Source organism: Macaca nemestrina, chromosome 16 (assembly GCF_043159975.1).
Source record: "Macaca nemestrina isolate mMacNem1 chromosome 16, mMacNem.hap1, whole genome shotgun sequence".
Taxonomy (NCBI): domain Eukaryota; kingdom Metazoa; phylum Chordata; class Mammalia; order Primates; family Cercopithecidae; genus Macaca; species Macaca nemestrina.
This window is the reverse complement of record NC_092140.1, coordinates 78,953,090-78,968,412: the sequence shown is the minus strand read 5'-3', so window position 1 is coordinate 78,968,412 and position 15,323 is coordinate 78,953,090. Positions and strand designations below refer to the sequence as shown.

The 15,323-nt window shown below is 41.2% G+C and overlaps 1 protein-coding gene across 2 annotated transcripts in view; it reads right to left on the bottom strand.

Annotated features, from left to right (window-relative positions):
* The window catches only part of LOC105490684 (succinate-CoA ligase ADP-forming subunit beta), a 66,567-nt gene extending 51,656 nt beyond the window's left edge, over positions 1 to 14,911 (bottom strand). For both annotated transcript variants that reach the window (XM_011756554.3, XM_071081335.1), the window contains exons 1-4: positions 14,760 to 14,911; positions 8,700 to 8,880; positions 1,067 to 1,166; positions 731 to 893 (exon numbers count right to left, since the gene is read on the bottom strand). In XM_011756554.3, the coding sequence (XP_011754856.2) occupies positions 731 to 893; positions 1,067 to 1,166; positions 8,700 to 8,880; positions 14,760 to 14,849 (534 nt within the window). In that variant the 5' untranslated portion in view covers positions 14,850 to 14,911. The remainder of the gene's footprint in view (positions 1 to 730; positions 894 to 1,066; positions 1,167 to 8,699; positions 8,881 to 14,759) is intronic.
* Positions 14,912 to 15,323: the final 412 nt, after the last annotated feature.

The following is a 15,323-nucleotide window of genomic DNA, read 5'->3' as shown; positions in this document are numbered from 1 at the left end:
GCCCGGGTGAGAGTGCGAGACTCCCTCTCAAAAAAAAAAAGCTAGTTAACACACAGATTCAGCTTGTAAAACGTAACTAATACCCTCAAAAAACAGATAATTCTAGTATAAAATGATTATCAATGCTCTCTCCAAACACCAGGTCTATAAAGGGATTTTCTCTTCACCAGAAGCTTCAACATTTTAGGTTCCAATAAAGAGAGGAGAGCTGTGCTAATGTAATACTCCTTAAAATCATATTGTTTGCTACTTAATGTCATCCCTCAAATTACCAAATATTGAATCATATAGTGAAACAAATCCCCCAAACTATTAAAAAAAAAAAAAAAAAAAGAAGTTGAGAAAACAGAAGATGATGCAATGGATACACACTCTTCTAGTGGGTTCAGCGACTTTCTCTTTCATTAGAATATTTTAGTATGCTAGATATTATTTTCTCAATCTGGAGATGATCCAGAGATGATTTAAGCTGCTGTTAGTGAATTAACAATTTGAGAATCCCATGAAGTTTATTACAACAGAATTTTTCCTATGATTTTAAAATCATGATATTATATATCAAATTTTATGGCATAACAAAGCTGTTTTTTAAATGACATATCATGCTTACGACACACAGATTACAGTTTGTACTTTTAAAATCTTTCCCACATAAATAAAAACAATAATCAACTTTTGAAATTGAATGTCATAAATTTATCATCTATGTATCATGTCTGCAATTACTCACTTGAAATGACCTTTCCATTGTTATTGCAAAGTAGTATTCTCTCCTGGGATATTTCCGCTCACAGACCAATACTTGATTGCATATTCTGCCCTTTTCTCCCGTTTGCTTGGTAAACAATTTTTTCCCAATCATTTGTGAAGAAACAGCTTTTGCTTCTTCTGGACTAAAAGAAGAAAAATAACTCAAATTTTTCTTTCCTCCAGTTGAGAAAAAGCAAATCCACATAATAGCCAAAATTTTATCTAATATTTAAATTTCAGTATTTTTATCAATTCAATAAGCAATCTTTAATCAATCTTTAACAAGGATGATTTATCCTTAAAAAATATGACTTACGAGAAAACTATCTTCACTCCTCCTTTGAGGCCACTTTCAAACGTTCCTTTTCCTCTACCACCAGCTAAGACCTGCGCCTTTATCACAACATCTTTTGAACCTAGAAGAAAAACACTCCTATTAAATGTGAAGCATGGAGCAGCATGCCAGACATAGTATTTTGTTATTTAACATACATATTGACAGGTGGTATTAAATCAAGTCTAATTTATTCACAATGTCCAAAAATGAGGCATTTTGTTTATGTAGATTTTCTTTTTTTTTTGAGACGGAGTCTCACTCTATCGCCCAGGCTGGAGTGCAGTGGTGGGATCTCGGCTCACTGCAAGTTCCGCCTCCCAGGTTCATGCCATTCTCATGCCTCAGCCTCCCGAGTAGCTGGGACTACAGGCGCCCACCACCACACCCAGCTAATTTTTTGTACTTTTAGTAGAGACGGGGTTTCACTGTGTTACCCAGGATGGTCTCGATCTCCTGACCCTGTGATCCGCCCATCTCGGCCTCCGAAAGTGCTGGGATTACAGGCGTGAGCCACCGCGCCTGGCCTATGTAGACTTTCTAGATTAGAACACTAAAATAATCACTGTCTAAAAGATCCACAATTTTCAAAATTAGTCACTTACATTAAACCATTTCTTAAAGTAAACCGAAAATAATTTAACCATTCCTTGACACTTTGGAAAATGTCATCTAGAACTTTGGAAAGTATTAAAAGTATAAAATTGAATTTCATGTCTTCCTAACACTTCCCTCCCTCTCTAATCACATGTAAACTTGCTGTCCTGAGAATATTTGAGTTGCATATGCTATAGCAGAAATATGTCATGACTTGGGGGATATTACCATTACCAGTATTGACACTGATTTATACTGTCCCACTAAGCGAAAGTTCTATTAAAATACATTATTGAGCAGTACTGCATGAGTAGTACTATCAGGAGTTATTAAAGTATCTGTATCAAAAGATTTCAGAATGCTATGCTTGCAAAGCTTATGCATATTTTTAAATAAATGGACTGAATTTTTCTTCTTCAACAGGTAGACTGATTACTATTTATCCCTTTTCCTCTCCTTTCTAATTTGCTGTGGAAAACCAGCAAACTAGCTGTTTAGCCTAGATAGTACTCATCATTCATGATCAAGAGTAAATGGGCCAGGAGCAGTGGCTCACTCCTATAATCCCAGCACTCTTGAGAGGCTGAAGCAGGCGGATCACATGAGGCCAGGAGTTCAAGATCAGACCAGCCAACATGGCGAAATCTCGTCTCTATTAAAAATACAAAAATTAGCCGGGCATGGTGGTGCACATCTGTAATCCCAGCTACCTGGGAGGCTGAGGCACAAGAATCGCTTGAACCCGGGAAGCAGAGGTTGCAATGGGCCAGGATTGCGCCATTGCACTCAATGGGCCAGGATTGCGCCATTGCACTCCCTCCTGGAGGACAGAGCAAGACTGTCTCAAAAGAGTAAACGCTCTGGGTGATGGGTATCCTAAATGCCCTGACTTGATCATTACACACTCTATGCATGTAACAAAATATCACATGTACCCCGAAAATATTATGTATCAGTTAAAAAATAAGAGTAATACCTCTTACAAAGGCATCCTCTGTCTACCAGACAGGCAGAATTTCAGAGCCTCCTCATTTTGCCTCTCATAGCATTTTGCCCATACTGGCAGTGTGGTACCAACGATACATTATGGCAAAAAAATTAACCTTTGAGATCAGGGCTAAAGGTCTCATTGTATTCATTTTATCCCAAGCACAAGGCAGTCTCTGGGATATAACAACTATTCCATAGACATGGATTTGAACAGACTGAAGTAGGGTCGTCTACAACTAGGATGTCACTCCACGACGCACTTATCAAGCAGAATGAACCAACCAAGTAAATGAGGTAGGAAATGGAGTTTGAAACCAAACAAAAATAACCTAAAGTTTACACATTAACAATTATTTTAAAAGACCATTTAGAAAATTACTGATGTAAGCCTTCATCAGAAATGCGTGCTATTTAAACCAGATCATGACCCTGTGCATAGTCAGTCAAGAGAGTGTTTTAAAAACTTGTCTTTCACAAACCCCACTTCCATTCAGCCAGGAAATCATACTGGTTTTATCTTCAAATTAATCCAGAATCTTCACCATTCCTCATCACCTGCAATTTAGACTCTGATCCCAACCACCACTATCTCTTACCTATATGACCTTTGTCCCCCACAGAATATTCTCAAGGCAGCAGCCAAAGCAGGCACACCACTCCTTTACTTAAAACCTTGCACTGAATGCCAATCTCACTCAGAGTATATATATGAGAAAGTCCTTACAATGGCCTAGAAGACCCTATAATACCCTCTACACCCTATAATACTCTCTACCCTTTTTATCTCTTAGGCCCTCCCTGTTGCTCACTCAGTTCCAACTGCGCTATAGTTCCTCACTATTCCTGGGCATGTTCCTGCCTTCAGGACTTGGCTCTAATGCACCCTCTGCCTAGAATACTCTTCACTAGGTGTCCATTTGGGAAAGAAAAGCCACCGATCCTTCAAGTTTCTCTTTAAATCTCATGTTGCCCATGAAGCTTACCCTACTAACCTGCCCACCTGTGACCAATCCCCCTTACCTACTCCACTTCTTTCCGCCACAGAATTCATCACCTTCGTACATAAGTAATTTTCTTACATATATCATTTGTTGTTTTGCTTCCCCACTAGAAAAGAGGACCAGGAGGGCAGAATCTTTATTTTATTCATAGATGTTAATAAGCGTCTGGGAGAGTTCCTAGCACATAATATTTTGCTGAATGTTGAAAAAAAGGAACATTTAAAAATATGAACAGAATTCTTATAAATCTGGATTTTTCACTGCTCTTACGAAAACTCAGAACTGGAAAAACTGGATGTACAGTACTACAACTAGAGCTGATTAGAAAAAGTACCTTGTTTAGATAAGACAGACTCTTTTCAATGAGCCTGTCTCTACCATTCACAAGGTATCACAACTAGTATTAGGTAATGAATAGAAACAACTTAGAAATTTCTTTGAAACAAACAATTACGTTCTTATGGAGAATACTACAGGTAGTCTCTGAACTGTGGCAAATTAGAGAGTTTATATCCAAATGGAAAGGAGCAGCCACTATTTATTCCACCTGTTTCTGTTTACCTGTCAAGTCCTGGTTTTCCAGCACTTTAAGTATTTGTTTATATCCAAAGAAATACTTGTTTATATCCAAAGAAGATAACTACAATGCAAACAATGCAAATGTAATGTAAAAAACATAGTTAACACTGTACTTTACTGAGCTAAATTCAATCATTCCTATTCATTAAACTGGGAACTTAACACACTAACTTAACACACTGACCTATTAAGTAAGAGTAATGAAGCTCTATTTTTTCAAAAACATTTTGCAAGACAGAATGTTCTTCTCTTCCCCACAAAGTGTCAATTTCCTTTCTTTAGGAATATAAAGTCTTTAAGGGCAAAAGATGATTCTTCAAAAGTTCCTTTAAAAAAAAAAAAAAAAGCCCTTCACAACAAAAGCAAAAAAAAAAAAAAATTCATAAAATACAGTCTCATCAACTATCAAGAAGGGAAGAAGGATAAGAAGAGAAGTCTGAGGACAACTGGTTGAAACAAACATTTTATTCAATTCCATTAATTCACTCAACAGGTTCATCTACATACCAGACACTGTGCTACTACTGTAGATACAACAGTGAGTGAGACCTCTCCTGCCCTCAAACAGCCTGCAGTCTTACTACATTTGGCACTTTGTTCTAGTCAGACAAGATATTTTTTGGATCCCAAGACTGTCTCTCTAAAACACAATCACTATCCCACCTACCTTTAGTCACTCACAAACATTTTAAGCATTCCTTGTATACAGGCATCTAACTAATAAATATTTAGAAGAAAAAAAGAAGGTAAAGTCCTATTATATGCCATTAGAAATCTCCCTCCAGACTGACATTCATTAATCAGCATCCTTTACATGTATCTATTCAACCAGATAGGGATTCTGTCTTAAATATACTAGAAGCCAAACTATCTTTCTATAGTCAATGGGGAAATTCTAAAAATTCTGCCAAATCTGTGCCCAGGCGCAGTGGCTCATGTCTGTAGTCCCAGCACTTTGGGAAGCCAAGAGTGGGTGGGCTGCTTGAGCCTAGGAGTTTGAGACCAGCCTGGGCAATATGGTGAAACCCCATCTCAAGAAAAAATACAACACTTAGCCAGGCATGGTAGAGCACACCTATAGTCCCAGCCACTCAGCAGGCTGAGACGGGAGAAGTCGCTTGAGCCCAGGAGGTCGAAGCTGCAATGAGCCATGATCGCACCACTGCACTCCAGCCTGGGTGACAGAACAAGACACCATCTCAGAAACAAAACAACAACAGAAATTCTGCCAAATCCTTACTAAAATCATATTTTCTTGAATTATGAACTGTTAGAGATAATTTGCTCTCAAAACTGACCCCAAATTATATCTACTACATTTATCTGTGCTAACAACCATCCCTTTGATAATCTATTACAGAAAGTTCATGATCTTCAAGCTCACCAACCTTCATTTTGGGGACTCATATAGTCTTTTAAAATATTAGAATTAGATTTCTTTCTAACCATTCCTCCATTCCTAACCTCAATTATTCACAACAGGTAAAACTTACCTCCAGGATAATGTCTCTCAACTTTTTTCACATCATCACACAAACAGAAAATGATGGACATGGTAGGAAATACTGGGTAAAGAGGCTCAGTGGCCCCAAACCCCATGCTAACTCAACTTCTCCTGCCACCACAGGACTGGGGAGAGACAATACTTTGGCACACCTGTAAAGCATTTATACTCTATTATATCACTTGTTGAGCAAAGCGCTGAGTTAAGAGTTTTTATGAAATGAGAATTAGCATTTTGTGAATTTCGCAGAAACTTAAAAAGCAAAAATCACCCTGAAGTATTGGGAATCAGTACTGGGAATTGCTATCTAGATGAACAAAACCAGGTGTACTTCTAAGGTCCCTCATTCTACACCTTGTGCAACTAGATCCCATAATCGTTATCTTTTGTTATCAATGACTCACCAAAAACACAAAATTGTCCTCCATGTTTTCGCCAAAGTTTCTAAATTTATCTTTTACAAAGTAGCATTTCTGCTCCTCTAGATTTAAATTTCCTTGTTAATTATTAGTCTCACTCCCACACTATAATCATCATTTGCAATATTATTTGACAAAAAACACTTTCTAAATGAACAAGGTATCTGTTCCAACGGGCTCAAAATCAGAGCTGCCTACCTGCTTCTTACTACTTGTGAGTTCTAGTCCCAGAGAATTTGCCAGAAATACTCATAGTTACAGTTTATCCTGCACATATTATTTCTTTCTTCTGTACCTAAAAATCATTAAAAGTTTTTATAAGGCATAATCAAAACAGATTGGCATCTGAATAAATCCTATTCATTTTATGAAAAAGTTTCTATGCAAATTATTTTTTCTGACAAAACAATAGAATTTGACTAAATGGGAAAATATGTGGAAAACTAGTTAAAGAAACCAATTATAACAATCAAAAAATAGACAGGCACAGTGGCATGTGCCTGTAGTTCCAGCTACTTAGAGGCCTAGGTGGGAGGATCACTTGAGCCCAGAAGTTTCAGACTACCCTGGGCAATATAGTGACCCTATCTCTAAAAAAAGTGTTTTTTCTGGAATTTTGAAATCTGGAAACAAGGGGAAAACCGTTTTTACTGACGTAATTATATATAAATCAGGTCCTATTAACATTATGCAGAAGTTCCAACTATAGGTCACCATTAATTAACAAAAATTTCACCACAATTAGTATGAACTTATACAAAGCTTTTGCTTAATAAAAAGTTTGCTTGTAATCTGATTTAAAATAATTTTTTCTGATTAACAACAATAATAACTAGCAAACTATAAATGAAAAATCATGCTTCCAAGTCAAGGAAATCACGGTCATCTCATTCAAAAACACAGCTTATTTGACAGTTTTCTTAACTTGTATGTATCTTTAATTTTGAAAGAAAAATCCAGTCTAGAGACAAATAAGTACTACCCAAGATGAATACTTTTAAAATTTCAAACACTTTGAAAATGTTCCTTATATTTCTTAAAAAACATTAAAGTATTCAACAAATCATATTAAAGTCATATTAATTAAATGTACATAGAAGAGAGATGACTTATGCTAATCTACATAAAATTGGTGGGATTTAAAATACTGCTAAAAAGAAAATGCAGGCCGGGCGCGGTGGCTCACGCCTGTAATCCCAGCACTTTGGGAGGCCGAGGCGGGCGGATCACAAGGTCAGGAGATCGAGACCACAGTGAAACCCTACTAAAATACAAAAAATTAGCCGGGCGCGGTGGCGGGCGCCTGTAGTCCCAGCTACTCAGGAGGCTGAGGCAGGAGAATGGCGGGAACCCGGGAGGCGGAGCTTGCAGTGAGCCGAGATCGCGCCACTGCACTCCAGCCTGGGCAACAGCGTGAGACTCCGTCTCAAAAAAAAAAAAAAAAAAAAAAAAAAGAAAATGCAGTGCATAGCTAGTACATCAGCTCATGTTTTCATGTTAAATCTTTAAAAATGTAAGCTTATTTTCTGAAATCAAAATTTTTTTAAGAAATTGAAATTAACAAAAGCTATTAAGGCTTCTGTTATCAATAAAGGAATCTGCTAATAAACATGGGCAACTATTAAATTCATTTAATATTTATTAATTTAGTATTTATTGATTACCTAAGTGTAAGGCATTCTTCTAAGATTTTGGGATGTATCAGTGAACAAATAAGAAAAAGAAACTCGGGCTGGGCATGGTGGCTCATACCTGTAATCCCAGCACTTTGGGAGGCCGAGGTGGGCGGATCACGAGGTCAGGAGTTTGAGACCAGCCTGGGCAACATAGTGAAACCCTATCTCTACTAAAAATATAAAACAATTAGCCGGGTATGGTGGTGGGTGCCTGTAATACCAGGTACTTGGGAGGCTGAGGCAGGAAAATCCCTTGAACCTGGGAAACGGAGGTTGCAGTGAGCCAGGATTGCACTATTGCACTCCAACCTGGGTGATAAGAATGAAACTCCATCTCAAAAAAAAAACGAAAGAAAAGAAAAAGAAACTCTGTTCTCATGGAGTTTACATTCTAGCACTCTACTTTTTGTTCCCCTTTGGTTCCATATTTTTCATGACAGAAAATGGAAGGGGAAGCACTGGACCTCTCCTTATAAGCACATTAACAGCTAAGATTTTCCTTCACCATTTCCCCAAAGAATCATCACAACTGCCATCCTTTAAGCTCCAGAGTAGTTAGAGTAGTAGTAGTAGAATTCCATTCCCCATAATTATATTCCAACTAAAAACAGGACTTCAGCTTCCTAATGCCAATGTAAGGGACTCCCACGTCACTGGCACTATGGGAGTGCATAATAATAACAATAATTATTTTAGAATTTCAATAATCATAAAGTTCCACCTTCTATTTTAAGCAAAGAAAATGTACTTAAAAAAAAAAGTTAAAAGTTGTTATCAAACCAAAACTAAACTTGAAATCTTCTCAGAGCTCTCATGTCAAGGTGGCAAAAGTTTTTCTTAATTTAGTACCTAATTTTTTGGCAACTGCATAAGCTTCATCTGGTGACTTTGCCACACATCCTTTGGGAATGGAGACACCAGCTTCTTGTAATAATTCCATACTCATGTATTCATGTAGTGAGAGATTCCTTTGCTGTTGCTGCTGTACTTGGAGTCCATGGTTATTAAACAATCCAGAACTTCCCAGAACCTAGAAAGATTGGGGACATATTTATATATGACAGTGATTTGGCAGTTAAGTCTTGTTAACTACTTGGTTCTTCATAACTATAACAGAAATGTTTTATCAAAATACAATATTCAGAGTACCTGAATTACAGCATAAAACTAAAAGCTAGCCTATCAACTAAATATCACTGTTACCACTGTCGTTTTAATTATTTCCTTATCATCTCTCTTCTTTATTTTAGATTTCAGCTTTACTACCATATCTCCAATGATCTACAGGGCAGTTCTACCTCAATGCCATATTCAGCAGATCTAAAACCAATCTCATCTTTTCCACCAAACCAAAACCCCTTCCCAATTTTCTTCTCTCTACTAATTCCTCCAGCACCTAACAAATCACCTGACACTAGATATGTAAAAATAAAATAATTTGGTACCATTACTCTTTCATACACTCGATACTCAAAACCATGGCTTCATCTGTAGTGGATATTGCAGTATGCTGCCCATATCCCCCCGGCACTCCCCATTCAGGACCAAGGCATTCATAGCCCCAGCTGCCGCTGCTGGGAGTGCTGGTTGCTGATAGCTCTCAGCCAAGTCCTCTCACTGGAGACTACTTGCCCAAAGTCAAACCTCCTTCCCACTGGCAGCCTGTACCCTATGACTGGTCAATGGAATCACGCATTTAAGTGTTATCCACACATTTCCATAATCTCAATACAGAATGAGGTATACTGAAACATGGTTCATATGAAACACACAATGTCATAAGAATTAAATTTAAAGAGGTCAAATAAACAATCTGTTTCTTAAAGCAGGTTCATGAGCTTTTGCCTCAAAATGAACTGGGTTGTTTGTAAACTGCTGATTCCTGAGATCCATTCTCAGCTGCAAAATTAGAATCTCTGGACTGGGCCCAAGGAAATCTGCATTCATAACAAGTCACTCAGTTGATTCTTAAGAACCCTACAGTTATGAAAACTACTAGTCTTACAAATCAATCATATATAATAGCAATTTATTTCTGATTCATTTAGCAAGCTAAAATCCTTGGTAACATTTGACTTAGGTAGCTCAATTCCCTGATTTAGTGTCACTTCAATATTAAAAGCCAGCAACCAAGCTGGGCACAGTAGCTTGCACATATAATCCCAGCTACTCCTGAGACTGAGGCAGGAGGATGGCTTCAGCTCAGGAGTTTGAGACTGCAGTGAGCTGTGATTTCACCATTGTCCTCCAGCTTGGTCAACAGAGCAAGACCCTGCCTAAAAAAATAAACAAATAAGTTAAAAAAAAAAAAAAGAAAGAAAGAAAGAAAAGAGAAAAGAAAAAAGAAAAAAGCCAGCAACCTCTCAAACTACTGTTTAGCATGCCTCTACCTTCTGACTCAGAAATCCCATTCCTGGGTATAGATCAATAGAAATTAGTCCTTGGCCGGGTGCAGTGGTTCACGCCTGTAATCTCAGGACTTTGGGAGGCCAAGGCGGGCGGATCATGAGGTCAGGAGATGGAAACCATCCTGGCTAACACAGTGAAACCCCGTCTCTACTAAAAATACAAAAAGATTAGCCAGGCGTGCTGGCGGGCGCCTGTAGTCCCAGCTACACGGGAGGCTGAGGCAGGAGAATGGCGTGAGGCAGAGCTTGCAGTGAGCCGAAATTGTGCCACTGCACTCCAGTCTGGGTGACAGTGACAGAGCGAAACTCCATCTCAAAAAAAAAGAAAAAGAAAAAGAAATTAGTCCTTACATCTATCAAAAGGCACATATAAAAATGTCCAGAGCAGGCTTATTTATAACAGACAGAAAACAGAAATTAGCTGATTGCCCATCAACAAGAGAATGGATAAACTATGGTATATGTACATAATAGTATACTACAGAAAAATAAAAAGAAAAAAAGTGCTATGGCTCACATATCAATGGATTAATCTCACAAACATAATGTAGAGGGAAAGAAGCCAGAAACAAGAATATATACTTACATGATTTATTTTTACAGAGTTCAAAACCAGTCAAAATTAGCCTATGATGACAGAAGTCAGAATTAGTTGCTACCTTCTGTCAGGGAGTATTGATAAGAGAGAAGACATGAGAGCCTTCTGAGGGCTGGAAACATTGTATATCTTGATGTGGATGATGGTTACACAGGTGAATACATACATAAAAATTAATCTAGCTATCTACTTAGCTGTACATCTTACTGTACATAAATTATACCTCAAAATAATAATAAAAATAAGTGCGTAGGGGAGTAACCAGCATAAGCCTGGCAAAAATAGTCATACACTCAAATTTTTTTTTTTTCCGAGACCGAGTCTCACTCTGTCGCCTAAGCTGGAGCGCAGTGGTGCAATCTTGGCTCACTGCAACCTCCATGTCCTGGGTTCAAGCGATTCTCCTGTCTCACCCTCCCGAGTAGCTGGGACCCCAGGCACGTGCCACCACACCCGGCTGATTTTTTTTTTTTTTTTTTTTTTTTTGAGACGGAGTCTCGCTCTGTCGCCCAGGCTGGAGTGCAGTGGCCGCATCTCAGCTCACTGCAAACTCCGCCTCCCGGGTCTACGCCATTCTCCTACCTCAGCCTCCCAGTAGCTGGGACTACAGGCGCCCGCCACCTCACCCGGCTAGTTTTTTGTATTTTTTAGTAGAGACGGGGTTTCACCGTATTAGCCAGGCTGGTCTCGATCTCCTGACCTTGTGATCCGCCCGTCTCGGCCTCCCAAAGTGCTGGGATTACAGGCTTGAGCCACCGCGCCCGGCCGATTTTTTTTCATTTTTAGTAGAGATGGGGTTTCACCATGGTAGCCAGGATGGTCTCGATCTCCTGACCTCGTGATCCACCCGCCTCAGCCTCCCAAGTGCTGGGATTACAGGTGTCAGCCACTACACCCGGCACACTCAAATATTTTTTTGATGACTGTGTATTAGACAGTGGACTACAGACACTAAAAGAATAAAGACACCAGGGTCCCAGCCACAGAGTTCACAGGCATGTAAATAAACAACTGCAATACATAGGTCACTAGCATGGAAATCACTAGGTGGCACCTAATTGGTTAGTTGGATCAGAGAAAATGTCATAAGGTCTGATTCCAAGTTTAAATTTTTAAAAATCTAATGTCTATAAAGAACACTTTGGGGACGACTAGAAAAATCCGAATCTAAACTATATATATTCATGTTACAGCAATATTGAATTCCTAAGTATGATCATTATATTGTGGTTATTTGGAAGAATGTCCTTATTCTCAAAGACATATGCTGAAATACGTATAATTTTCAACGAAGATACACTAGGCTAAAGATATCAAGAAATTGGAGGAGGGTCACAGAACTTAAAAAAACGTTGAAAACAGGCCGGGCGCGGTGGCTCAAGCTTGTAATCCCAGCACTTTGGGAGGCCGAGGCGGGCGGATCACAAGGTCAGGAGATCGAGACCATCCTGACTAACACGGTGAAACCCCGTCTCTACTAAAACATACAAAAAATTAGCCGGGCGAGGTGGCAGGCGCCTGTAGTCCCAGCTACTCGGGAGGCTGAGGCAGGACAATGGCATGGACCCGGGAGGCGGAGCTTGCAGTGAGCTGAGATCCGGCCACTGCACTCCAGCCTGGGCGACAGAGCGAGACTCTACCTCAAAAAAAAAAAAAAAAAGTAGCCGTGCGCGGTGGTGGACGCCTGTAGTCCCAGCTACTCGGGAGGTTGAGGCAGGAGAATGGCGTGAACCCGGGAGGCAGAGCTTGCAGTGAGCCGAGATTGAGCCACTGCACTCCAGCCTGGGCGACAGAGCAAGGCTCCGTCTCAAGGAAAAAAAAAAATGTTGAAAACAAATTGCTAAATTAAATGTGTGACCTTGAACAAGCTTCCTAAGACTCTGTACTTCTATGTCCTCATCTACAAAAGCAAAGGGTTAGACTAAGGTCCTTCCAAACTCTAGAGCTGCATTTCTTAACAGCAGGGTAGAAGAGAGCAACTGGAATAATGAAAATAGTACTAGATATTTGCATATGGAGAAATGAAGCCTTTTAAATGAACTTCCAAAATGATAAAGATTTTGATTAGAATGAAAACGTATGTGTCACCAAATTCCCCATTTTCTGAAAACTAAATGGCACTCTTGTAAGACTCACAAGAAGGAAGTTCAAGGCCAAAAAGTCACTCCTTCTTTTGGGAAGCAAACTCACAGAACTCACTACCCCTAGGCTGAAAGTATGAACAACTTTTTGTTTATTTGTCTGAGGCAGAGTCTAGCTCTGTCGACCAGGTTGGAGTGCAGTGGCGCGATCTCGGCTCACTGCAAGCTCCACCTCTGGGGTTCAAGCCATTCTCCGGCCTCAGCCTCCCGAGTAGCTGGGACCTCAGGCGCCCACCACCACGCCTGGCTAATTTTTTTGTATTTTTAGTAGAGACGGGTTTTCACCGTGTTAGCCAGGATGTTCTCGATCTCCTGACCTCGTGATCCGCCAACCTCGGCCTCCCAAAGTGCTGGGATTACAGGTGTAAGCCACCGCGCCCGGCGGAACTTTAACAAAAATGAAGAAAAAAAAAGGTAGCGGCAGGAGGGCCCCAAATCAATGCATACTATGACATGTATTAAGAGTTACTTCAGAAAAAAAAAAACTAAAACTCTGGAATTGACTTAGGACACCAATAATGCCCTTCCACAAGTTTTTGTTGTAAAAGTTGGAAGAAAGATGTTTGTTTTCAAAGTTGTCGAGCCGACTCAAGTACACGGGCTTTAGAACCAGACAGCTCTGGGATTAAATCTCAGCTCTGGCCGGGCGCGGTGGCTCAAGCCTGTAATCCCAGCACTTTGGGAGGCCAAAACGGGCGGATCACGAGGTCAGGAGATCGAGACCATCCTGGCTAACACGGTGAAACCCCGTCTCTACTAAAAAATACAAAAAAACTAGCCGGACGAGGTGGCGGGTGCCTGTAGTCCCAGCTACTCGGGAGGCTGAGGCAGGAGAATGGCGTGAACCCGGGAGGCGGAGCTTGCAGTGAGCCGAGATCTGGCCATTGCACTCCAGCCTGGGTGACACAGCAAGACTCCATCTCAAAAAAAAAAAAAAAAAAAAAAAATCTCAGCTCTGATTTTACCTCCTATATGACCTAGTCCAAATTACTTGTTCTCTTAACCATAGTATGTTCAACAATGATGCAGGTATTGAATGACTTCCTCACAGTTGCTGAAAAACCTGAGAGACTACATATAAAGCGCTTAGCACATTACCTGGCACACATCAAATATTCAAAACAAAGCTAGTAACTACTATGCTATAGCCTATCCAGAAATAAGGCTATACAAAAGAAGATTGTTTTCTTACCTCTCCAACTGGTTAGGTAGAAAACATAATCTTATTACTGCTATTAACAAGTAGAACAGCATACAACTACTGGGAGGAGAGGGGAGACTTCCCTACTTTGCCCCAGAGAAGGCAAGTCAGCAAACACCGCTGGTCCTCTGACATTCCCACCTATGACAGCTCCCAAGAAACACAAAAGTACATTTGAAGGGCATTCCCCCCTGTCCAAAGAGGGGCCGCTCAAGTCTCAGCCCACCGCGCCAGACGCGGGAATGGCAGCCGACTGTCCTGACCCTCTCACCTCCACTCAGAGCCCACCTGCTCCCGCCCACCCCTCAGAAACTGCAGGAGCAGCCACGGCCGGGCCGTCCGGGCTCCTCGCGGACTAAGGGCTGGGGCAGCGCGGCGCAAACTTGGGCTCGCTCGTAGTCTTGGCGAGCAGCACTCCCGGGCAAGTAGCCCGAGGGCCTTGCAGGGGACCCAAAAAATGTCACTGCCGGCGAAGTGACCCCAAGTCGGGCCACGAGACCCCTCACACCTCACCCTTTCTCCTGCCGACCCTCGAGATGAGAGTGGGCTGGAAGGCATTACCTGAGCAGCGGCCCCCAGGGCTGTCGGAGGCCTGTGGTTCCGAAGGGTAGCGACGGCCAACAACCGGCCGTAGAACACGGAGGCCGCCATTTCTGAGTCGGACCCCGTCCCCTCGGCGCCCCGCGCAGGCGCACAGGCGCTAGGCGGCCCAAGGCGCAGCCTCTCTGCAGAGCTCACCAACGCCCCGCCTCGCCCCACCCGTTGCGGGCGGGGCCTCGGGTTAACACTGCAGCTGCTAGACCAGCTCCCTGGCCGGCGTAGAGCAAACTTTGAACTTTGGAACTGGGCACTGCAGCCCCAATATCTGCACTGCAGTCAGAAAGCAACCTGAACACTTCCAGGTGAATTGCAATGGAAAGGTGACCAGCGCTGCCACTTGTGTGAACTTAACTTCTCTGAGCCTCAGTTGCCTCATCTGTAAAATGGGTTTCATTCAAGAAATGGTTACCCAGTGTCTGCTTCGTGCTAAACAGCGTTGAGTCCTTGGGCTACAGCAATGAATAAAACCACTTGTGATGCTCAAGAAGAAGATGGTCGGTGTCACGGCCGTCCCTATGAAGAGAC